General features: G+C 34.5%; 1 protein-coding gene and 2 long non-coding RNA genes across 3 annotated transcripts; 2 read left to right on the top strand and 1 right to left on the bottom strand.

Moving 5' to 3' along the window:
- Nucleotides 1-6,605: 6,605 nt before the first annotated feature.
- On the bottom strand, nt 6,606-7,142 carry LOC146733705 (uncharacterized). The gene is made up of 2 exons (XR_014926623.1): nt 7,063-7,142; nt 6,606-6,835 (listed from the first exon to the last, which is right to left on the bottom strand). It is a non-coding gene; the product is annotated as an uncharacterized LOC146733705 (long non-coding RNA).
- A 4,399-nt stretch (nt 7,143-11,541) lies between these two features.
- Nucleotides 11,542-15,135, top strand: LOC146733704 (uncharacterized). Its single transcript, XR_014926606.1, has 3 exons — nt 11,542-11,549; nt 14,664-14,903; nt 15,063-15,135. It is a non-coding gene; the product is annotated as an uncharacterized LOC146733704 (long non-coding RNA).
- Nucleotides 15,136-23,577: 8,442 nt separating this feature from the next.
- On the top strand, nt 23,578-24,813 carry LOC100373925 (somatostatin receptor type 5-like). The gene has a single exon (XM_002735794.3). It carries the CDS (start codon nt 23,578-23,580, stop codon nt 24,595-24,597), a length of 1,020 nt encoding a protein of 339 aa, XP_002735840.1. The 3' UTR covers nt 24,598-24,813.
- The last annotated feature ends 1,177 nt before the right edge of the window (nt 24,814-25,990 follow it).

Raw genomic sequence — 25,990 nt, 5'->3', positions numbered from 1 at the left:
TTATATTTACTGCTTTCGCGCGCGCGCGCGCACGCACAAATTATATGCGTGGTCCAGTCTGATAATTAATGTTTGGAAATTCTTACTGTAAAAACCACTAATACTAAATGATGATTTGAATTCATATGATCCAAACAGATATGTCCTTGTCCACCCAATTATTTTTAATAATTAGATTACTTATTGTATTGATGCTGTGAATTTTCCTAATTGACAGATAATGAGGTTATCAATATTTTTCTACTAAAAAAAATGTCTGTCAGCATAAATTAAATGTCAGTCACATAGTATATTTACGATTGTTGTTCCATGCCCTTATAACCATATTATTTTACCTTAAGAGCTAAGTTTTTCGGCATTTCATTTGGTTCATGAGCACAAAGGGAGACACGATGATATTCAAATTTTGCTTCGAGTCAGATTGTATTTGATTGATTGAACATTCCATTCTTCGCTTCACATGCTCAAATGACTGGAGAATGCATGACCCTCTGTAACTAAGGATAACGTCACTTCCGCTCATTATTGTCGTGAGTACTTATTTCAATAACTGTTGTCTTCAGAGTCACTATTTAATATTTTGGTACATGTGGCCCTTCGAAATATTCGACCCATTTTTATGTTTGCCAACTGTTGTGTACACATATTCCTTGTAGTCAGTATTTACTTTTTTCAATTAATTTGTTGTTTACGTTTTCGTAGTTTCAGCTCGTTATAACTGATGATCGTACTTAGGATCGGATTGAGATTTTTCTTTCAAATGGTAAACCTTTGGTCTAGATCTCAAGTATTTATTCAATGTCACTTGTATCCCTAGGCTGAATCTTGTGCATTATCAAATAAATTGTAAACGACATTAGGTATTTTCATCGCCTACTATCACATACTATCTACTTCACATTAAATATAGAATTGACATTTCACTTATATCGCTGAGTGTCATCGAAATAAATGCTTTTTTAATTGACGTATTCAGTTTCTGATAGTTTACCACTTATAAAGTGAAAATAAAATTGTATACACAGTATATTAACCAATTTAGGTACGAATATTTTCTAGGCTTATATTTACCATATTCTTATTCTTTAATTAATTTTCTTGCTGTGAAGGTATTAAAAGTAAAAGTCACAATTAAAACGTGCATGCAGTACACATTGGTAAAAGCCTGCTGAGATAGAAATATCATTTGAGACCCAAAAATTGTCTGTAGGTCAAATCGATATATACACAGGAACACGCCTGAGCAACAGAATCCTAATAATCCTAAGCAAAATCAATTATTAAAAACAATCATGGATGGGACAATTTAGAATCAATCCATTAATGATTTGTGGCGATCAAAGAAAGCATAATTATCTGAAAGCGCAAAAAGAATATGATCAAAAGCGCGTGTTTTGTCTTTATCGCTAATTGTTTTGATTGTCAATCAACACATCTAGATAAAATTCTGCAGAATAAAATTATATGTCTGTTGGCGTCAATGTATCACTACCAATATACCTAATTTATGTATAAAACATCAAATTCCCGCATTTCACAGCAATTTGCTAGTATAAAAACCTGTGGTTAATGAGTATACTGATTGGCAAAAAGAACATAGCGGAGAATATTTTATCTTCGAAATACTAGTATACAGATATTTATAGCATGAAAACAAGCGATGTAAACAGTTTCATTAAAGTTTTCTCAGCTTCATATCGATTGTTACATCATAAATGTTATTCTATATGTTATCACTAAATGTACATATGTTTTTTACGATAATATTTAATTTGTTATCACGTTTATTATCAGATCGTTGAATGAGAATAGTGTATAACGTCTTACACGTTAGTTGTATTATCTTATCAGAACTTATCCATAGTAACATTGTATTCACCGTGTTTCGAGTGTGATATAGGACAGTTAGACATCATTGTCAACTCTATACCACGTATTCAGTACACTGATATAAAAGTCAGGTATAATTGATTCGATATGTTTCGGCTCATCGCGTCAATAACATGTTGATGTAAAGGACTGACATTTTCACTAATTTGCATAAATGACCATGATGTGGGCGACCTCGTGGCGCCTTTAAATTCTATTATAGTCGTCTTACTTGACACATCGCGTTAATATGCCTGAGTCCGTCGCAATTGTATTATCTCCCAAGGACTCGATTTGATATTTTTCGTTTACGTTTCACAAAATTGTCGTCGATTATATTCTGGACTTCACAAGAGATGTCATTTGGTATGCAGATTACTGATGAAAGAAATACAATTTTCGATACAGCTGGAGATTTTGTAATTACAATTTTATCGTACTAAAATAAATTGCGTCGCCTCCATGAATTTAACGCAATGTCTCCTGTGTTCACCTTGGCTGAAATCTTGTGCATTATCAAATAAACTGTAAACGACACGAGGTATTTTCATCACCTACTCTCAACACACCACCTACTGCACATTGAATATCGAATTGACATTTCATTAATATTGTGTCTCATCGAAATAAATGCTTCTTCAATTGACGTATTCAGTTTCCGACAGTTTACCACTTATAAAGTGAAAATAAAATTAGATATATATACGGTCCATTAACCAATTTAAGCACGAACAATTGCAAGGGTTATATTTGCCATAATCATATTCTTTAGTAGTATAGTCACATAGTGAATAAATAAATTATTGCTGTGAAGGTATTGACCGTAAATGTCACGATTAAAACGTGCATGCAGTACACATTGGTGACACAGAAATGTCATTTGAGATCTTCCAAAATATGTCTGTGAGTCATATCGATGTATACACTCTAGTTGTATTCGGTAACCAGAATCTCAATTATCACCAGCAAAATCAATTATTAAAATCTATTAACGAGGATGGAACAATTTAGAATCAATCCATTAATGATTTGTGGCGATCAAAGAAAGCATAATTATTTGACAGCACACGAAGAATGCCATCAAAAGCGCGTGTTTTGTTTTTATCACTATTTTTTTGATTGTGTATCAACGCACTGGAGTTTCAATAACGTGCGATCCTTGAGGGAGGAGCCATTATGGCTGATTCCAGATATGTATTTAGGGGTCACCAAATGTGAAAGAACGATCACTGTTATGTAATATTTAATACAAGTAAAGATTGTGAAATTAAGCGTATCGATATGATATTTAATATCAATTTACCTATTCAATACACTTGATGAAATTCATTGCCGCACATTGTACATATGAACAAAAAGCATACATAATACTACGATAAAGAATTTTCGTTTTCGACATTATGAAATTCTTTTTAGGAGAAAAAAACAACAAGATAATTCAGAAATTAATATTAAGAATAATTCATAACTAAATGTATTCACTATGCACCAATAAATAAATGATTTGTTATATTCTCTATATATTTACCTTTTATTTGTCTTGAATTATGACTGAAACAGCTGAATGAAATTACAAACTATTTAGTGTATTCAACAACTCAAGTATGAACTTTAATATGGCTTTAGTAATTTTACTACTGTACAATGTCGAAAATGGGCAGTGCTACATATACAGAACAGTGCAGTACAGTATAGTCCAGTAACTTACACAGTTCAGAGCAATATAATTACTGTGACCGAGTGTACACAATTGGAATTACAATGTCACTTGTTTTTGGTGCGTGCAATATAAACTGATAATTCATTAGTGTTGTTTGAGTAAACGTGTGTTAGATTAGAATGTCTTTTAAACCATGTAAATGAACGGATATATACTAATTCAATAATGATTGTATTATGAGTTGGTATGCATGCTATATATGTTCTAGATGACCTAACCTTTCGGGTCTGAGAGAAATAACAATACGTTAATTTTACTGTGCATTTACTAAGGTTGTAGAGTCTCGCTCTGATATATTAGTGTTTGTAGTATAGAAGTATTTGAACAATTATTGACGACCAACTAATCGATGATAGACTGAAACACACATATATTGAGCAAAAACTATGCTTCAGTTCAAAATTCATAACAAAAAATCTGAACTGAACTCAGCAATACGGCAATACAGTTTTAACAACTTAATTCAATACAGTTTAAAAACAATATTATTTTTTATTCCACGTTATAATCAACTTGCTTGATATTTAATGGAATTGCAAGACAAGTGTTTTTCCTTCACTTTAAATTTTCGAAATATACAAAATTTGCTTGACAACTCCCAGTGCTATAGGTACGAATACTGCCAACATTTCTAACATATTTATTTAGAAGGAAGTATATATATTAATTCTTCACCAATTGGCTTTAAGAGAAATTAAATATCACTTTTCTAATTTTATATATGTATTTACAATATTTTCAGAATCAAAACTACATCTATCATTCTGTAGCTGAGAGCAATTTACTCATACAATAATAGTAATTCATATCCCCCCCCCCCATAAAACGAGCCACAACTTGCAACATCCGGGTATACGTGAGTACATGGCATGAGACAGCAAAATGTAAGCGAGGGCTGATGACGTCAACCGGAAAGACGACATCACAAACAAACACATCATCTCAAATAATGTCAAATGGCAATCATTAAACTCCGAAATTTCCATTGTTCTTATGTGCCATGCAGTTGATCGTTATCACATGGATTACATGCATTTACATATATAATCAGTGATAGGTCGCACACATGTTACACCAGTTAACTATTCAGATATAGATAGTAGATATGATGATTTATGATATGATTTAGATATGATGTAGATTTTATAAACAATATAGAAGGTTGTAATTTGCATATACAATTCCTCCCACAGCAACTAATAGCTCCGTTATACGTCCAACTTGGGAAGTCCTTATAAAGGGTATATTTACTCATATCTTTTAAAATGCCGAAGTTGTCTGTTATATTTTCCTCCACTCTCTCCTGTCTTTATTGTATCCCACAATAGAATCAATGAATAATAACCACATGTTTACCAATTTTCACTCCAAAAAGCGCTTTTTTGTGTTATTATTTGATGTCATAATTAACATAACAAAACTTAACGTGAAACATTCAACGGCATATGACTTATTAAAACATGTTTTCAGTCGGGGAACGATTATCTTTTTAACGAGATTTAAAAGTTGGTGATATTCTGTGTGGAGTCTGTCTACTATTATGGTGTGACCACATTTTGTGGTATGATGTATAGAGGGTAGACATACCTATCGTTAGCAGTGTTCCTAGTCTCGGGACATGTTCGTGTCATGCCGCTGTAATCCGCTACATGAATTAATTGTAGCGGTCACCATGGCTAAAACAACTTAATCACTCGCGTTTTACGTGAGACACATTATAATGAATAAAAGTAAACATATACTAACACACGATTCGGTTTTGTCTAATCTATGGCATATGACACGGCGTGACTTGGCAAGCTAATAAGCAAATGAATGAGGGAATATACAACTGTAGTATATATACACTAAAAGTAGAGTTTAAATGGTACTGCTATACATACTCCACATCAATAAGCATCAATTCAAACGACTGTCAGTGGCGACAATTCTGTCAGGGGGCCAGTGGGCGCACAACTTTTAAACCATCGTTACTCATACATTCTATAACGCAACGCAGCAATGATATCAATGCAATGTACATGCTTTCACTAAACGGATACCCTGCTTCCGTTCCTGCCGATGAAATTGACATGGGAATGTTTTTATTTACGGCACGTGATGTAAATACATACAAACGAATAACGAACATGAAGCCTGAGAATCGAAAAAAAACAAAAAAAAACAAGACGACCACTATTTCAGTCAGGAGCAATTTATCACTTAAAATTAAAAAATAGTGTTTGTATTCATAATAATATCTCTTTTGTCCAGTCTAGATAACAAAATATTTTGAACCATATTGTTTATGAATGCTTACAATTGGCATTGCTCTTTTTGGGATATATTGAGCAATTGTCATATTCACATATTGTCCAAATACAAACAATCGTTGTTCAACAGTTTTATTTACCATAATTCGAAAACAGAAACATATAGTTTCACCTGATTTTGTATATAGGTGCGTGTTCTATTGACAAATTTAAATCATAAATGAATCGCGATGCAGATGTTGATTACACGGCGCACATATCATCAATGAATTCGACGTGATGGTATAAACAGAAAAAAACATAACATTGTTTGCTGCCGGGCATTTTATTATACCCGCATCAATCAGATATGTATTTCGAATGGATGACGTCTGTAGTCAGAAAACTCATATCCTGCTGCAACAATTTTGCAGGCTTCTTGAAGGATCGATTACGTTTGGCCGCGTGAGGGCACTACGCTGTAATATCCCGATTATGTTAAATTGACTACATCTATCATATACATCTGGATCAGACTGATTGCAAGATCAAATGGACGTGGTATAAATATATATTAGAAAATGTGGCATGTCAATATGTCGTTGCTTATATTATAAATTTATACTCTTCCTCGTGTAAATATGTTAAATATTAACAAATAGATAAAGGTGACGTCACTGGGATTACGTAATGTTGTTACTTATTCTTGAAAATGTTCGCTCGAATAAACTCAAAGTAGACAAGAATGTCAAACCAAAAACATTAACTTACCATTTTAGTAAATATTTGTATACGTAAATTTCATTCAAGACCTAATTAGTCAACATAGCATCTTTCTTGTCTACGTACTTGCCAGATTGCACGTATTGCACGAACTTAAAACGTTCTATATGACGTTGCCGCTGATGTACGTGTTGAGTGGCTACTACATGTGCTAGCGTAGCAGTGGATAGGCAGTATATCTCTACTGAGAATGTGAGTCATTATAGTGCAACACTTAAATCGCGTTTTAAAGCTAAAATGAAAACAGAGAAAAGGATCAGATGGCATGACGTGATGTGACAGTTGTATGAAACGAATTTCAAAACAATTTAACATAAATGTGTATAATGACATATATTCTAATTAACAATGACAGCATATATAAGTCATATTTTAAATGTTTTCCCTAATGTTGCCACGATACCAAAAATACACATATGAAATCTCGTATAAGCAAAAGCGAAACTGCATATGCCTTACCAATGTTTGTCTAAGAGGATTACCCGACACCCAATTTCGCTATTGTGCTTTCATGACGATTTCGACTTTATCTGCTTTTGTCTTCTAGCTACGACCAAGCAACTACACATATTCCGCCGTTGACGTGTGACGTCATGAGATAGTATTATACATCACCCCATGAGTGTCAAACAGGTTTATGAATAAGTTACATCAGGCGATAACCTTTTTGTCACATGACTAACTCGATATAATCATAATGTTACAGAACTACGCTTACGGATCATGAGATAATGTATGCTAATACGGTATGACTGTATTATTTCATCGTACCAGTTACAGCTAGTGATATATGACACAATTGTGAGTCATATGCATCATAGTATGTGATCAATAATAATTATAAACTCAGTGGCATGAATGCTTCAAGTTTGGAGGTAAGCATTGTCGCAGCAACTGTACAATAGGTTCGATCAGCACAGCATGATAATACTAATAATAATAGTGTTCATTTGTCTTTCAATGTATTTACAAAATGACTGATAATGTGGACACAACGTTCCCGCCGATTCACACATCTCTACTGTATCTGTTGGTGAATAAACAAAGCAAAATAAATATTTCGCCAGGAGGGAATTCGACTGATTATGTGCAGAATTGACGAAATATGGCAAACGTGTTTAATTGGTACATGTACTTTTTTTTAATTGAACATATTTTAATTGAATTTTCTCTAGTTACCACGATACCAAATTTACACAGCAAACATGTATGCAATTCTATAGTTGGTTACATAAGATAACATACAGTTACAGAGTGGCTTTTATGTCATTGCCATTCAAATGTGCTGTGATACGTTTTTGCCCATGTTCCGCTACTGCAAAAATATATTAGATATACATGCTCGACAATGCATTAATTTCAAAACATAAATCTTTTATTATTTAATTATTTTAGTAAGTAATTAATACGCGAAACTCCCAGTGTTGACAGCGAATATAATTTTAACATCGTGTGTTGTTATGGAAATAAAACCTCACCATAGCGACAAGGAATATGACTGAATTATGCTGTATGTTATCCCCCATTATTTCCATACATGATATATACGTTTGTCAAACCGTTCCACTGATAACCTAATTAAATTTGTTACTACACTTATTATATAATTTACACTGCACATATCGATTTTGAGCGTTTAAAAGACGTCGTAATGCAACAGATGTTTATGACATTTTAATGCGATGTCCATTCGTCCCACTGCGTAGTTGCAAATATATTTCTGAAAAATACAGTTATTCTCGACAGCCTTGAGTTCTCTATGGCACGTTCCCTACCTTTTCATTGAGCGTTGATTCTCGTTCAATACGTTTGACAAATCATGTTTTTGAAATAATTTTCCTGTATATCAAACTTATTTACAGAAATATAGAAGAGATGGTATTTTGTGTGTTCTTATGTCGGCATATACGGCGACATCCGCTTTGTGTTTGTTTCTTGAAGACTGTCATTGACATGATATGATATTTCAGTCTAGTTATGATGGGAGTTACCGCTTGAGCCATAGGTGAGGATTGTTGCTAAAATATTACGCATATACAATATACAATATATAAAACTGATTACTATTATTTATTCACTAAAATAGATCTAGTCCCCCTATTTAACTTGTTCTAGGCTGTTTCAGCATTCATGTAGATAATTCATAGGCTTTAAATTCAATAATGAACAATGAATATTTTAATATATATACTATAATTCGCGAATTTTAATGTTTGGTTTGACAACAATCATCCACATTCGATCCACATGTACGATTGGTTTGGTATGTTTCCCCTTTAATTAACTGCTTATTATTAACTTTATTTTAGCTGGAATTAATTAATCAATGTTTGCTTTGGAGTATTTTACAGTATTGAGTTGCGCCTATACTGCATTGTTTTAATATTTGGGCCTTGTTTACACTTGTCTTATCTCAGAGTGAGCACTAGCCTGGGTCGACATCGGATTAATTCGTTCACACGTTCACACGGAAAACCTGTAACCCTGAGACGAACCCTTTTCTGTTACACGTGTACATCAAATAAGTTATTATAGTTTTTATACATAATATAAACACAAACGATAACTAAGGACTACACATTGTTTATATTTCTACCCTAGCAAACATTTGCGATGAAGCAAATGACTATACAAGATTGACAATACTACAATACTAGAATTTAAATTTTGATCATCATTTAAAGATTAGTTCATGATCGATACGTGAACTGAAATAGCAAAAACGCGTTCTCAAAAAACTGCAAGTAAAAAATAAATCATTAATACAGTATCCAAATGAAACATATATAGTTCCAAGAAATACAATTGATGTCCAGTGATTTGAAAAGAGTGAGCATATTATGCTTCCTATTTCATAGTCGTCATGTATCCAATATTTGACATAAAATCATATTGCCAAGGTATAAATAACATTATCTAGGTTATGACTGGAAAACTGGTAAGCATTTATTTGCATTGGTAATCATTACTTAAGCTTGTGCAGCTGCTATGTTATTCATTCATTCGTTCATTCATTTAAAACCAGCAAAATGGAGCGGAGCGGTTCGTGTACGGCGGTGCTCAACTCTGTTACAGACGTCTTTCCCATTTAGAAAACGTGCGTCATATTGACGTCACAAGACATTTCGGTCTGTTATATTTCATTAAATTAAGACTACGGGCAGGAACAGGTGCACTATGAACCAGAATACCGCAAAGCATGAACGAAGTATCGACTTACGTGTATATGCATGTGTATGCAGATATTTTAAAGATTATCATTTCTACATCAATTTCTACTTCTTCAATCATCCCGAATAAATATTGAGTATTCAATGATTCAAAGCGGACAGGAACCATGGCAACAATACACATATTATTTGATTATCACATATTCCATGTGGTTGTCATGTATTTCGGGGTGAATACCATGCCAAAAGAAACACGTGACTTTTACTCCGACTTACAAAATGGTTAATCTAGAATATTAACACTTCTACCATATTATTCTAAATGTAAAGTGGGACTAATTTTATTAGAATTCAGGATAATACCAGAAATCACAAAGACATGTGATTACTATGCATGCCTGCTGCGTATGTGTTTCCGAATTGACGGAAAAGTGAACCTGTATATTGTATATAGATAATCTATAGATAAATATCAAATAGTTTGAAATTAGTAAGAATTGAGTTACAATCTTCTGGAATGACATTAAACTGGGTTTCATCGCTATAGAGGTGACTTAATCATCCATAATATTATGTGATACAATCCAGTGGATTACCATATTTTAACACTTATCTACTCGCTAAATTAGACCCGAGTCAAGCTAAGGTTCTGTCCGTAATACTAAAACACTGTTAAAAAAGGTTGCATATGTGTTTCCGAATTGATGGAAAAGTGAACCTGTATATTGTATATGGATAATCTCTAAAAAATGTTAAAGATATAATTGTTAAGAGCTTTTTTGAAATACACACAAGGTACGGAGATTTCCAGACGAATATATGTCTACAATTACCGGGGTATTGCGTATAATTTTTCTCCGATCGAAGTTCATCGAAATGCTGACATATAAACAAAATGTAAATAATGGACAAGCAACTACTATCAGTTATTTTACCCTGATGTTTGCAGGGTAGATATAACTACATACCGAAAGGATACCCACATATATATGCACCTCGTGGTAAACATGAATTGGTTATTTTCCCGAACATGGCATAAATGAGTCGTTGTGATTTATTAAATCAAGTCACAGTACAGTGTTTCTGTTATTCACAAAAAACGGTGCACGAAAATTACACGAATTGAAAATTTACCTTCCTATAAGAATGCAAGTATAACGCCAAGAAAGGTTGGGTATGTTTGACAATATTTTGCCATATTGAAATGACATTCTCATCCTATCAGTGTTTAGCGTTTGTTTCAGTTGTATCTAAATTACGGTAGTTACACATTGATTCTTCGATTCACGTTACTTGCATTTCAAGGCACGTACCGATGAATGAAGTTTATCAATCGATTCACATAACCTGATCAATAAATTGACAATCCTTTTAGGAATACTAACTAAATTGCAAAAATCAATTTATTTCAAAAGTTTGTATAACCTCCAAATATATGATAATTATATATTCGACCCACGTAAGACATAGGGTAATCAATTGCACTCGAATCTGTCAGCATTTTATTTTACATCAGATTTATTCAATAAGTGAGTTTAATAAGCTATACACAATTTTACTTCGTCTGTGTGTGACCACGAACCTGATGTCCGTTTTTTCCGTTATTTATTCCACAGCTTATTAAAAGTTAAACACTTGTCTGTGAGCGAGTATTAAAGCGAGTATTAAAGACATCGTAGACCGTCCTGGCTCATCTGCATAAATAATTGTCGTTCATCAACACCGATTTCGAAATATAAATATTTTTAGATCCATCATTTTTTTGAGGATGTATAGGTAAATTGAAACCGTGCGCGCCATATATACAGATATATATATACCGCTCTTCATCACGTAATTTGATACTTTCACGAGTCGTGACACGTTGCGAATGACCTTTATATGCAACTTATGCAGTCGGAACATGAACCAATCATCAGGATACACTCTATAAACTGTTTGGAATTGATTATTATTATTTACTCACTAATGGAAACGCAATTTAGAGAAAACTTTGGTTGAAGTCCTCGTCAAATTTCATTCAATCGTACCCCGTCCTTTCAATGTATGATTTATGTTTAGTTTGTTGCCAGTGGAAATGCAGTTATCATAATTACATGCTAATAATATACACGCCAAAAAATGTGTAGTTTGTGAAGATTCTATAATTGACACTGAATATTGCTACACGTATAGCCAGTCTCTTAATGTATACATATCTAGCTGAGAAAAAAACAAACTCATTTATTTACATACACAATCGTCACAATATAATGTGTTTGTTTTGTTTCTATTTGTTATATTTGATGTCAACGATCACGTCTCATTTCCTCAGATGTCACTGTCAACTAACGGATTATTTTGTAGCATTGCACTCGTCTGTTATTTGCCAATGAAACATTACATAATAAATCGTATCAAGTTAACAGTTTTTTTCAGCTTAAATGACCGACATTTCATTGGGTAATACAGCATTGCTAATAGTCGCAATGGGTAAACCTCTCCTATGTGTTCGCGGTATTATACAGGGGAGTGCACTTTTTCCATATAATGGTGATTGATCGCCAACGTGGCCATTATACCTAACTAGGCACTGTTTGTGGCCATACTCCCGCATCTATATCACTATTGATCACCACAGTGAACGTACTTATTAGGTCAAACACTTATCATTCACACTCTGTAGTACATTAATGAACTGTCAAAAGAACGGATTCTTAAAAGAAAAACGTGTATTTGTCACAGTCAAGTGTGCGGGAAACAAATACGCACCTTAATAACAACTACAGATTGTGTTGACATATATCATACTGATTCGATCACCGTGCGTAAACAATCCTTGCTTAACATACATTCGGATTGCCTCACGGACGCAAGTTGCGATTCAGTCAACAGGAAATGTTTCAAATGAGTCGATTACACCGGAACTGACGTCAATCCCACGTAACAAAATAATACAATCGACACTGTAATGGCATATTAGTGACATGTATGTTTATGCCATGAACATTATACTTATTATATACGATTTATAGTTATCATTTGGATATTCATAAAAATAGAAGCATACATGTAAAAGCTCTGTAACAAATGGCAGTGACTGAATGTTTGAATATGACGATACACGTTAGGTTAACCGCGAACATTCTGTTTTGTGCTGAAAATAGATCACTGTGGCCAAATATTCTAGAACAATTTCTATTTAGGCTTCCCATAAAACACAACGATAAATCATTATTTTAGTTTTAACCTATTTCTAACACCTGAATTTGTATGAACATAATTCAAGACATCAACACGTATCTTGTCAGTCAGGTGAGTTTTGACCTTATGCAGCATCGTTAAATTTGAGATATGGGGAATTTCTTCAGAGTAAAAACTAATGGTCACACTTACAGTGTTTACCATTTCATCATGTATTTTAAATGACCATCAATTTTGTTCATGTCATTCTATGGGAAGTACAATCGCAGCAGCAGCAGCACCTAAAACATAGGCCCAATTTAACCCTACGATAATTATCTTGATCATAATGCAGTGAAAGAGAAACTGCTTCAACGTTATAAATGGATGTTCCAATCAGTAAACAATCTTTGTATACACATCGACACGCCGGATATCTACGGACATTCTCAAAGTTATCCTGTCTTGGTAAAACGTCGGTTGTTATTAATATATGTGAATTTTATTCAAATTTTATTATCAATGAACATGACGCATGGAATGTCAAAATCAGTTTCATTTACCTCTCAGTTACCAGTTGTTCATCCACTCAAGATATTTTTTGTTTTATTTACGGCAATACTATTATTCATATTCGTCGGCTTAAATAGACAAATGTGGATATCTGCATGTTAAGCTTAAGGTTACCAACATTCAACCAAGATCCCACTTAGAATATGAACATTACCTCTGACAGAAATTAAAATTGTATCCACTTCGAGCGATATCATAATTAATGTATTATGTTGTCGAGGCTTTCAAAATACTAAATGAATTAGTTTCAAATTAGTAAGAATTAAGTTAAAATCCTCTGGAATAACATGAAACTGGGTTTCATCGCTATAGAAGTGACTTAATCATCCATAATCTATGATACAACCCCGTGGAACACTATATTTTAACACTTGTATCTACTCGCTAAATTAGTCCCAAGTCAAGCTAAGGTTCTGTCCGTTATACTAAAACACTGTTAAAAAAAGTACTGAAATGTGAACAATTTGTTTTTTGTAAGGCAGATTCTGAAATGTTTAAAATGCTGACTTAGACTTTCCTTCCAAAGTGTTCCTTGCAATATGAGACATAACGTGACCAGAAACAAAGTGATTGTTACAGTTACTGCATGTCAAGAGGTAAGACAATATCTTCACTAAACTTTGACGAGCAAACATCATTACACAGTGAGTAACTTACAATACATCACCAACAGCAAACGTAAGGTAGGGTGAGATCTTGAGGCTAGTTAGTTATACCCTATGGAAGTGTCAAAATGCATATAATGATTCTAACAGCATGCACAGAACTTTTTCGAACAAATAACCTCAAGCTATCATTGTATATCCTGTGCTTCTGATACGTATAGATACTTCGAGCTAATGTGTTATTCTGTACAAGTTTCCCTGTAACACGGGATGTCATTAACTAGAGTGCACTATAGAGTACAACTGTTGAATTTACACTCGACGCTGCAGGATGTATACTGTCATTATCGACAAATATGAAAAACAACACCTTATTCGGAGACTATGTAACACTAACCGTATCACATCCTATCATTTTAACCTGTGTGTATCGCTCTGCCTCTGGTATTGCATAGCATAGCAAGGATTGACAAATAACAAATTTGTTTTAAGATTAAAACTTATATCGCATTAAACATTGTATATTTTTGACATGTTTGATATTAATAAGAATCACTGCCGACTGCAGTAACCGAGAAAAGGAGAGAGGAAGGAAGGGAAAGGGAAGGAAGGGAAAAGGAAGGAAGGAAGGAAGGAAGGAAGGAAGGAAGGAAGGAAGGAAGGAAGGAAGGAAGGAAGGAAGGAAGGAAGGAAGGAAGGAAGAAAGGAAGAAAGGAAGAAAGGAAGAAAGGGAAAAGGAAGGAAGGAAGGAAGGAGGAAGGAAGGAGGAAGGAAGGAAGGAAGGAAGGATGTATGTGAATTAGAAAAAAACATCATTTACGTATACACTCATAATTAAAATAATTAAAACATGGAGTATAGATCTGAGAATGAAATGACATAATACAATCTCAAATTAGTAAAAAATATCATGACTTATGAATTCATTTTTTTCGTACCCATACCATAGGTCGATACGAGAACTTACTATTTAGGAACATGGAGTTTTCTTCTGCCTGCAACAGTATTTCTTTATTCTGACGAAAGGTAATGTATTGCAGAAAATACAGAAGTACTGAATACAATAAAAAGTAATTATTATTAAAGAAAATCTTCTTGTAATATTGTTTGTTCTCTATATAAATATACATATATTACCACTAAACAGTACTAGTTTATTATGATGTATATACCAATCTATTTGAATATTTCTATCCGACTGCTATATATAATGTTCTTACTCATTTTGTAGTCATGTATATACAAGGTTATGTTAATGATTGTAGTTTATGACTGTTTATTACACCTTCAAGCTATAATATACTTGTTTTCTCTAATGAAGGCCGAGATCTCGTTGAGAGTGAGATCGACACACGGCTTGTCCCCCGCCAAATATCCAAATATTGTTCCAGTCTCTTCCGTGTACTGTGCAAACTACATGGTAAGATAGGGCATTGTTCTATGGGATGACGGTAGAAAGTGGAAATGGGCAACACAAGAGTGAAACTTTCACTCTCAAACGAGATGTTGGCAGCTATTTGAATTAAGTCTTTTCATGATATTCTTAATCTCAAACTAATAATACATTATTTTTTAATTATTAATGAAAATTTACTAGCAGTACTATAGTCATTTATATAGATGTCAATGCTTACGAAAAATGTGTCATGACATAACAAAGAATTTATTCTGCTAAATCACTTTTATTTATCTCATCTTTCGGAGCAGTAAGATAAGATGCAAGCTGTACCTAAATAATTTAAAGTTATTTTAGAAATGTAATAATAGTTTCTACGTTTCGATTTGCAGCGTACACTTTTCTATTTACATGAATTCACACCCGTGGAGATTTAGATTTTAATATGATTAATGTTGTTAATACGTCAATATTATTTATATGCCCAACTGCATCGCATGGCTTGACTTGAAAGTATGATTTGTATATACTATGTTAAATGATCGCATATTGTAGTTCTATAATGAAAAGATTCAATTGAATGAGCTTTAAGGTAGTCGTATAACACTTTCGAAAAAAACAAGAATATGGTACGTTCAGTGACGCTGTGATTTAGAAACATTTTAAAATCCGCCATGTACATTGGTCACTCGTTGTTGGACTCTGACTTTTGCATGATGATATTATACTTTTGTTGGCAACAAATAGCCAATATGATATTTGGTCAAATCAGGAAAATATGTACACGGCTGTGTACAGTTCATTCACAGTATGCATGGCTGTTGTTGCGAATCAAAGACGATATAATTATGCACTTTTTTGCTGCTGAGTAAAAGGAGGTAAAAGTACACTGACACGATTATGGAGGAGATTCTCACAGGCATTACTTGAAAAAAGCTATTACTATCAGGATAATGTAAATGACTGTCAACAATACGTGAGGTATCATGAACTTCCCACACACATCTAGGTTTCAAGTGTTACAAACACGTTAATTACGTGTGCACTATCCAGAATCCAATTTGTTATATTTAAAAATGAAAATTAATATTTTGCAAGACAAACTAATTCAAAAAATGTAATATACGTAACATGCTGAATTATTGAATGTATTTTAATAAAAGTTTAAATAGTTGGATTGAATTGAGTGGGATATTGGTTTAGTGTTTTCTAACTGACATATTACTGTAGCTAATATATGTCTTCGAGTATGGCTTACTCGAGTACATAGAACTAAAAGTGTTCAAATATAAACTCATTCTGTTTGAATCTGGATACTTGTGTTCTCATCGTTTTAACTCTCTTCTTTTTACATCAGTACAGCTTACAGCTGTATATAACTCTGAAACCAAGTCAAGGTAAATACCGTTAAATGTAAATCGATTCTGACCGTACAGCATCAAATCGTTACCCACGTTGTCACGACACACTGTTTCCCGGCCACCTGGCATCCTCGAATAGGAGGTTGCTAAATAAACGAGTTATTACGTGTAGAATAATGGCATGTCATAGAAAAGGGCCAATATATATATTTTTGCACTTATGAACAAATTAATCTCAATATATTTCGGGGTTTTCTCGGTCGCAGGGATAACGCACAATTGTCTTGCGACCTTGGGAAGAAACAAACATTATAATTCTATACAGATAATGTTCACTGAGCAACATTTCGAAATATAAAGAGCTTAATTCAAAGATATTATCATATACCCTGTTGGCTCCAAATAAATACTTTGTTTCAAACTCCCGTTTCGTCATTTATTTCAGTTATTGATCAAATGTTTGCAATTCAAACGCTCACAGTGGAAATTAATATTTCTATGCTTGGCAGCACAACATCAACATATACGATCGCTGTTAATACAACACTTTCGAACCTATCTTATTATACATCGGACATAATTCGTCCGTCCGTAAAACGCAATAGGATGAGTTCGAAAGCGTCACGGACGCACTCGAATGTCTTCCTTATTTGGAAATTGTGCGTTGTATTTACGTTACCATCGAACACTTTCCCTTGTTTATTTCATACGCGCAATTTCTATCAGCGCGCGGTGGAAATGACTTCCCGTCACCAAACGCGAACGTTTGCACAGCGCGAAATGTACTCTTCGTTGCTATTTGGAACTGTTATCTCTCATTGAATTATTACTACAAGTAGCTATAGGGGAAAGATGTACATTATTAATACTAATAATTAGATTATCACTACGCGTCAGTCAATATAATCACTATACTGCCAAAGGCATACATTGCGGTATTCATGTTATCCGACGAATATAATTAGATTATAGAAAGCCGTACGGGACCCCGACATTTCAATGTAAATCCAACACAAAATGCATGGGTGCCGAAAAAACAGATGATGTAACAACTTGGACGCAATGTCCAATGCTTTTGTATAACGTGTAAAAACATCGGTGAATGCGATACACTATTTTCTCCAGACATTTCAATAAAAATAACCGATCATCCTAATTATAGCACCCAGCAAAAATCAACACTTTAAAACACCGGTGACGAGTGTCGCTGACGCAGATTCGTAATAAGTCTCGCTAAATTAAAAACTGGCATTATGTGTAGGTGACGCAGTTTCGTAATAAGTCTCGCTGAATCAGAAACCGGTGATGAGATTCGCAAAGCAGCTTCGTACTAAGTCTCGCTATATCAGCAGCTGGTAATTAGAGTCGCTGACGCAGTTTCGTACTAAGTCTCGCTAAATAGGCAACTGTTAATATGTGTAGCTGACGCAGTTTCGTAATAAGTCTAGCTAAGTCAGCAACTGGTAATGAGTCGCACACATGCAGTTTTGTAATAGAAAGTAGCAACTTAAGGTAGAGATGCAGTTTACATGACAGGTATTTTAATTAGTTAATTAGGAAACCAAGATGACCTCCATTGTCCACAAAACTATATATTTTCGAAAAGCTTATTGTATGAATTTTAAAATTGTGTTAGTATTTTTATTTCATGGATATTGTAGTTTGAAATATGCACAAAAATGTGCTTTTTTGGTCAAAAGTGATTTAAAAAAAATTAGCTTCTAAACCATGCTTCTGTTTCCTGTCAAAATTGGTTTATGGGTTTACTATGAAGAAAGTGCCGTCTTGAAAACTGTCTACCAGTTGTCAATTTTGTAGGGCAGCAGCTCAAATTTCACTACTTCATGTTTATACATAAATTAACACTCAGGCTGTTTGCCTGTACGATTGTTGTAACACTGTTCAACCAAAAACAATGCCCCGACGGCATTTTTAAGATAAACACATTGTCAATTATTTGTGAAAATTTCAAAACAAAAGGTCAAAGCGTCTAGGAGCTATTTTTTTAAAGTTCTGGGATGTGCACTAAAAGAAGCTGAGATAATTGCTAATTTGCATAACAATTCACTCAGTAAGAAGTTTGCTAATGCGCATAATTAAAATGGCTGTAACAGTTTCAAATTTAAATGTATTATCGTTTTGTTAAAAGTTAAATATAGTGCATAATATGGAGATCCCGTCATTTCTTTTTGTCACCATGTTTCTTTTTGATTATTTATGTACAGCCTTGCTAAATCTGGCTAAGCATTCAAAAGAGAGAATGTTTGTACCAGTTAACAGTCTATAGCCCAGACTGTTTGGATAATAAAAAGAAAAAAAACATTTCACTCCCAAGTGCCCACGAACCTGCATCTCTACCTTAAATTAGTATGCTAGCGCATATTAGCAGTCGAACGAAGTATTGACCGTCAATTTAACACACCTGCAGAAAAATCGTATTGCCCATTTTGTAACGACGACACATAATATCTCTTTACCAAAACGTTTATTTTTATAATAAGTATCGCTAAAAACGAGCCATTGCATTTGCTTTAGAGGGTAGCACAATATTTGCTGTTGAGTGGGAGCTCCTTTTCAAGTTTGAAGCTCCACTGCGCATGACCATTCTTTTGTTCAACGATGGTCTCACAAAGGTATGAAAACATGCGTAATTTTGTTAGAGGTTTCTATTTATTTTACCGCGTTTCCAGTTATGAGTATAGTCTTTTCTTATAAATACATCGCTTATATGCGCTGTAAAATGCTTAGTGGTGTAGTATTTGAAGTCTACCTAAAATACGTCTGGAGTGGTGTTATACACATCCACGTATGTGCATGTGGTCGTATTATTCGGTTGTTTTTCTATATATACAACTGGGTACATCTTATGTTTAATTATATGAAACATACAATCATATTGCATACATTTGTGACTTTTTAAAGGATTATTGTGGCACTGTTTACATGAATTTAGCTAATGTTTTCGATGAATATCAAGCAAATTGGGAAAACGAAAGTGTTTTTTTGGGAAAGATTGAATTTTGTCAATACCAAATGTTGTTTTATTTAATAACGATTAAGTGAAGCGTGAAGCATTTCCGCCCTTATTTCGTCTTCGCAGATTAAGTACACCTCCGTTTCTGTAGATTACATGTCTTTATCTCGCATTAGAAGCCTAAAGGTTTCCGTCTAGCGCTTGTACAAATAAAGATGACAGTTTATTTATATACCATTTATATTCGCACGTACACATTATTAATCGTCTTTTATATAATGTGTTATGCAATACGCAGGTACAAGTGCGGCTAAACACAAATTCATTTCGTTGTTTTCAATAAAACAACATAAGCTTTATTCAGTATATGGTGATTACCCGTTGTGCATAATTACAAATTATATACACGGCGTTGTTTCGTGTTCCTTGGATTTCAAAAATACCTTTTTACGGAAAGATATCTTTCCAAATGTTTTGTACTTGTGGGAACATGATTGAGCGTCAGAAACAGTCGACGGAAGGACCGAGATTCGAATAACCAGTATCACATTTGAACAAAGAAAAACACTGTGATATTTATCCGTGTATCAGTTGAACAGAATGAAACGCATTATTTGTAAGAAATCTACACTAAGATATGTTCAACAAAATAACAATAATAACACAGAATACAGAACTAGTTCAATCGGCTTTGCGAATTTGCATGTCGCATATTTGTAATGATATATGTATTACTTCTTATTAATTTATGTATTATATATTATTACGTAATTACTTACTCTTCCGCTATTTCAATGTGCATAATTGTCATTTTCTATAAAAGTTGGAATTTGTGAGTTGGCACATTCAACATAAATTTATGTTCATACATTATACACTGTTATTGTGACGTGACTTCCAACGGGGAGTAGGTAACTTATGGCAATTAGAAATACACCGTGCTTGCAACGTACTAGTTATTAGTAAATAGATAAAATACGCCATGCTTGCAATGCACAGGGTATTAGTAAAGAAATAAAATTAAGCCAAACTTGCAGCGTACGAGTTATTATTAAATAAACATAAATATGTCATACTTACAACCTAAGAGTTAAACTGCAATATTAGACTTACGCCATACCTAGAACGAACAATTTATTAGCAAATCGGTAAATCTAAATTCATACACTCTATGAAAAGACAACTTGTTTTTAATTGGCACTTACGGTCATTGGTTAAAGGTCAAAAAGTAAAAGGGCGAGAAAATCAAAACCATTTTAAAAATCATTATTTTTTTCAAAACTGTGGTGAAAATGTAATTGTAAATTCATATTTAAAAGTCAAAAATAAAACTAATCCATTATCAAAAATAAAAGTAAACTTTCAAATGTAAATTCATTTTCAAAAGTAAAAGTAAGATGCATATGTAAATCTACTTTTAAAATGAAGTACAATTTCAAGTGTGTAAATTACATTTCGATTTGTAATTTGTATTTGTACGTATGCTTTTAAGTTTGATATCGAAACGCAATTAAATGTTAAATAGAAATGCGTAAAATACGAAAATAATACAAAACATAGTTGTCATAAACGTACGAGTTAAAATACTTTGCTAAATATAAATATATATAGCTACAAGAATCAATCTATAAAATATGAGTGTGGCCGAAACTTCCGCGGTCTAAACTCCCACCAACTGACAAGAATTGACTCTTTTCTGAATGCGACTAATTTTGTAGCCTTTGACCTGATTTGACACTAAGGTAGCGGGAATAGTGTTCTGACATTTTTAACAAAGAATTCTCTTTCTGTTATCTTATTCAAAACCTTCATTTACCATATTTTGTTTGAGAGTCTGTATATAGGGGAACATAGAAAGATAATCATTTGTTTACATAGGCGTCACGTGATTTTTTCCCACGAAAAACGCTGTGTTTTAGTGGAAATTCACGAGATGCACTCTCAGTCAGTACTGCTAAGTCGATATAAATGTGTCCCGACTGTGTTTTTAAACGTTTACAAAAGAAGTGTTTTCCAGCCAAGTAATTCACCACTCGTTAACACGTTAGATGAATTATTATTACGGGGCAAAGTATTGGGAACCCGGACACGTTCATATCTGTCATCTTGTGAGTTATGGTTGTAAAGTTGAAATATGTAGCTAACATAGTGGATTCGACGGGGTGGGGTCCAGATGAGATAATTACAATTATTTTTCAAAGTGAAGAAAACACAGAAAAAGAGTAGCGGCTACAAACAGAAATGACTTTTTCTAAAATTATGCGTTAGCCCGTGCTAATAAACGGTAAGTACGAGCTAAATCCGGCCCGTTTATAAGACCCAGCCCAGTCTATTAGTACGGGCAAACGAATTGTGGGTGAACGCTTAGCTCGGGATAAAGCTCCATACACTATTGTATTCAGTGTCCATTTGAAAGATTTACTATTATATTCATGTCTATTCTTTTCGGTATGCCATTCTCGATATGTCAATCAACACCTATACATTCTAATTCATTATTCCCGAGACAAAATAGACTGGCGATGAAACCCGGACTCAGAAGTCCGAATTTATCTAATTTTCATTGTTTTTTCTTTATAACCGTAAAACTAGCATGTACACCTTTCTGGTTACTACACTGAGTAATCATAGTTAGAATGACTATTTTTGTATATTCTTGTCAAGTTTGGGTGTTTCTTATCCCGTGCTAACTGTTGTCCCCCCCCCCTCCCGTGCGTAAACGCGATTGTGTATAGTCGATATGCAAACGTATGGGGCTAGCTTCAGTCCTAGCATTTACTTGATGTAGCCTGGACACGACTGTTCACTGACAACAACTAGGCTATAGTTCAAGTGCAACTGTTAAGGCACAATTGACAATCAAATATACTATATCTTCATCTATGCGTCTCCAAATGCTTTAATTGGCTGTAGTGATTTATTAAATTTAGGAGAAATGTCATCTCCATGTGTTTAAAACCTATTATGAAAACACTCGATTAGCACTGGTGAGCAAAATTGTCCCAGAGATGAATCTCACACCAAGTTGTTTTAATTGTCTGTGTGTCCTTGTCCCAGTACTCATGTATGCGCACGGGGAGATGCCTGTTCTCATAATAATTTGACACTCACATGTCGCTGTTAGATGTCAGGATCACGTTCTTTTGCATGTAATGTGACGTTAATTAAATACAACGTACAAAGCAGGTAAGACCACACTGACTAATGATTCGCTCAAACTGAGACGGAAAGTTGCAGATAAAAAAAACGCATTAAAATATATCAATAAAGAATGGTACAACAATTGCCGCTTGATTTATTTGTCTGCGGTTACCTTTAGTTTATTCACTGACTGTGACATATCACTGGTCGCTAACCGCGTTCTCAGCAGTTGTTTGACTGAATCATTGCAAAGACGCGCGCACACAAACTGAGAGCAAACTCACAATTCGTGTAGGGCGACAAGTCGGCTTAGGTTAATTAGGATAAGTGTAGTTGGGCAGCTACATCGAGCTGTACACGTACGTCATCATAGTAACGTGACATGAATACATAAACAGTATAAACTACCTTCAGATGTGATCAGTGGTGAGTACGCATAATACAGGAAACATACATCCGGGTATGATACACGGACCTCATGTTTCAGTTTACAATTTTAGTTTGTCGTTGAATCAGTAGGTGCTCATCCAACTCGTCCGCCCGTGTGGTTATTTTATCTTACAACAGATTAATTTGACAACGGATAGCTGCGATGTCGGGGAGTAACTACAGCAACATATCTTATTTCGGTGTTGGCGACTCTTTTTTCAGTAATGGTGACCCCTTAGCCATCATCGTGCCCATCGTGTACAGTATTATATGCGTTGTAGGAATAAGCGCTAATCTGTTTGTGATAGTTATTTTACTGAAATTCTCGAATCTGCATTCTATTCCCAACATCTTCGTTCTAAACTTGTCAATCGCAGACTTGCTATTTTTATTCACATTGCCTTTCATCGCACACCAACGCGCGACTAAAACATGGGTATTCGGCGCTGCTGTTTGCAAGTTTATCCACGGGTTTGATGGAATGAATCAGTTCACGGGGATTTTCATTCTAACAGCGATGAGCGTGGACCGATATCTAGCCATCACTAAACCCATGCAGTCTCGCTCGTATCGGACGCCCACGAAGACGCGAGTCATCAGTGTGCTTTCTTGGATACTATCATTCTTGGCAAGTTTAGTGCTCTGGATATACGCTACAGTGTTAACTATGGACAATGGTAACCCTATATGTATTGTGCGGTGGTCTAACGAGTTCCAAGGTGGCGAGATTTTCATAATATACACATTTTGTATAGGATTTGTCATGCCACTGTTGCTCATTGTGACTGCATATTTTCATGTTTGTAGATCGCTGATACAACGGGAAAAGTCGCAATTCCACGAACATACAATGTCGTCGCACTCCAAGGGAAAAAAGCTGGTTGCCGCCATCGTTATTGTCATCGTTGCCGCGTTCGTCATCTGCTGGTTGCCTTTCTACGTGCTCAACTTCATTTCGTTTGCGTACCCGGATCTTCACAGAAACAGAACATTCGCCATCGTGTACTTCATAGGCATATGCCTCGGGTATTTTAACAGTTGTTTAAATCCGATAATATACTCATTTATGGGGAAAAATTTCCGCCAGTATGTTTCAAGACTCAGCGATCGGAAGCACAGACACTCGACAAATCTACAACTGCGACGAAAGCTTCCATCGTCGCTTGTCAGTAACAGCAAATGAGATTGTACGTTTCAGCATATTTCACATGCACTTTGACAATCGATAACGTTATATGCTGTGTTCTAGTGTTAAATTAATTCACTCTGTGATTCATTTTGGGGTCAATGCTCCGTCAATCTACTTTGTGGCATTGTCAGTATGCTATAGTTTACAAGTGAGTGTTGACAATGTGAGCGAATCTTATGAAAATGAAAATAAAAATGAAATATGGTAAAACTGGTTTTACGTATATATACGGTATATTGGAATTGGAATAAGAATCAAAACGTATTGGATTCATGTAACGCACGGAGACATCAGGGCAAAATGGTTATTTCTCCGTACTGAGAGGAACAGTTCGAGGTGTGACTATGTGTTGGTGTTATAATAGTGGGCAAGATACTTTACACTCACTGCATATCTGCCTAGTAATGAGAAGCTGGTATCATGGACTGGTTGGTACTTATCATATACTAGTATCTCGCACTGCCCGGCCGGCTTTCATCATTAAAAAACAAAACGCGTCATTCTAAATCATGCCGTGCTAAAATTGTAATTACACCTATAAGCTCCGGCGCTTCTGCCGCACGACCTCGGGTCCCAAAAGCCGTATCCAGTCCGTAAAAAATATATATCCATGTGCTACCGTGGTTGTATGCTCCATGGGAATTTAAAATGTCGTTAATGAGGTCTGAATCAGTATGTGGTTATTTGACGAGGGTAATAATGTGCAACGCCTTTGAACTTAACTTAGTCGAGGACTTGGGTGTTATTTTTTATGGGCATTGTTGTTGTTATGGTGAATAAACGACTGAATGAATTAATGACCGACTGGCTGAATGAATGAATGAATGAACACAAGTATACACAGACTAGCCTACCTAAAAGAGAATTCAAATATCGTACAAATATCAAGTATTTCCAAGATGACAAAACGAGTACCAGTAATGTTCACGTTCTTGTTCACTTCTAAGCTTAAGCCATTGGATCGAAACGATATACAATAATAAAGTTATTACGAGGACACCTCAAAGTATGCACTCAGACGCTACGGAGTCACATAGATCTTTGCTAGGCGTTGGTCGATACTCGCACTCTACTGACTTTGTGCATATTTTGCAGTCTCTTCGTAGTAACCTAATACTAACTTGAAATAGTATCGTGTTGATATGCAAATTACAATGAGTGCGTGATTCGTTCTAAACGTTTTGAACTGATGACCTTGGTTGATTGTTCTATTCTCGAAAGTCCCCAGGCAATCAAAATAAGAAAATACATTGAAACTTTATTTTTGTATATACATGTAAAGAGAAAACTAGTGACTACTACTAAGAAAAGCATGTTGCAATGAAATGCGGTATGTACTTTATTGGCAATCCCCAATATGCCTGTATAGCACCGAGTGTTATCCGTA

The sequence above is a fragment of the Saccoglossus kowalevskii genome, chromosome 16, assembly GCF_978046115.1.
Source record: "Saccoglossus kowalevskii chromosome 16, keSacKowa6.1, whole genome shotgun sequence".
Classification (NCBI taxonomy): Eukaryota; Metazoa; Hemichordata; class Enteropneusta; family Harrimaniidae; genus Saccoglossus; species Saccoglossus kowalevskii.
This window is presented reverse-complemented; position numbering and strand designations above follow the sequence as displayed.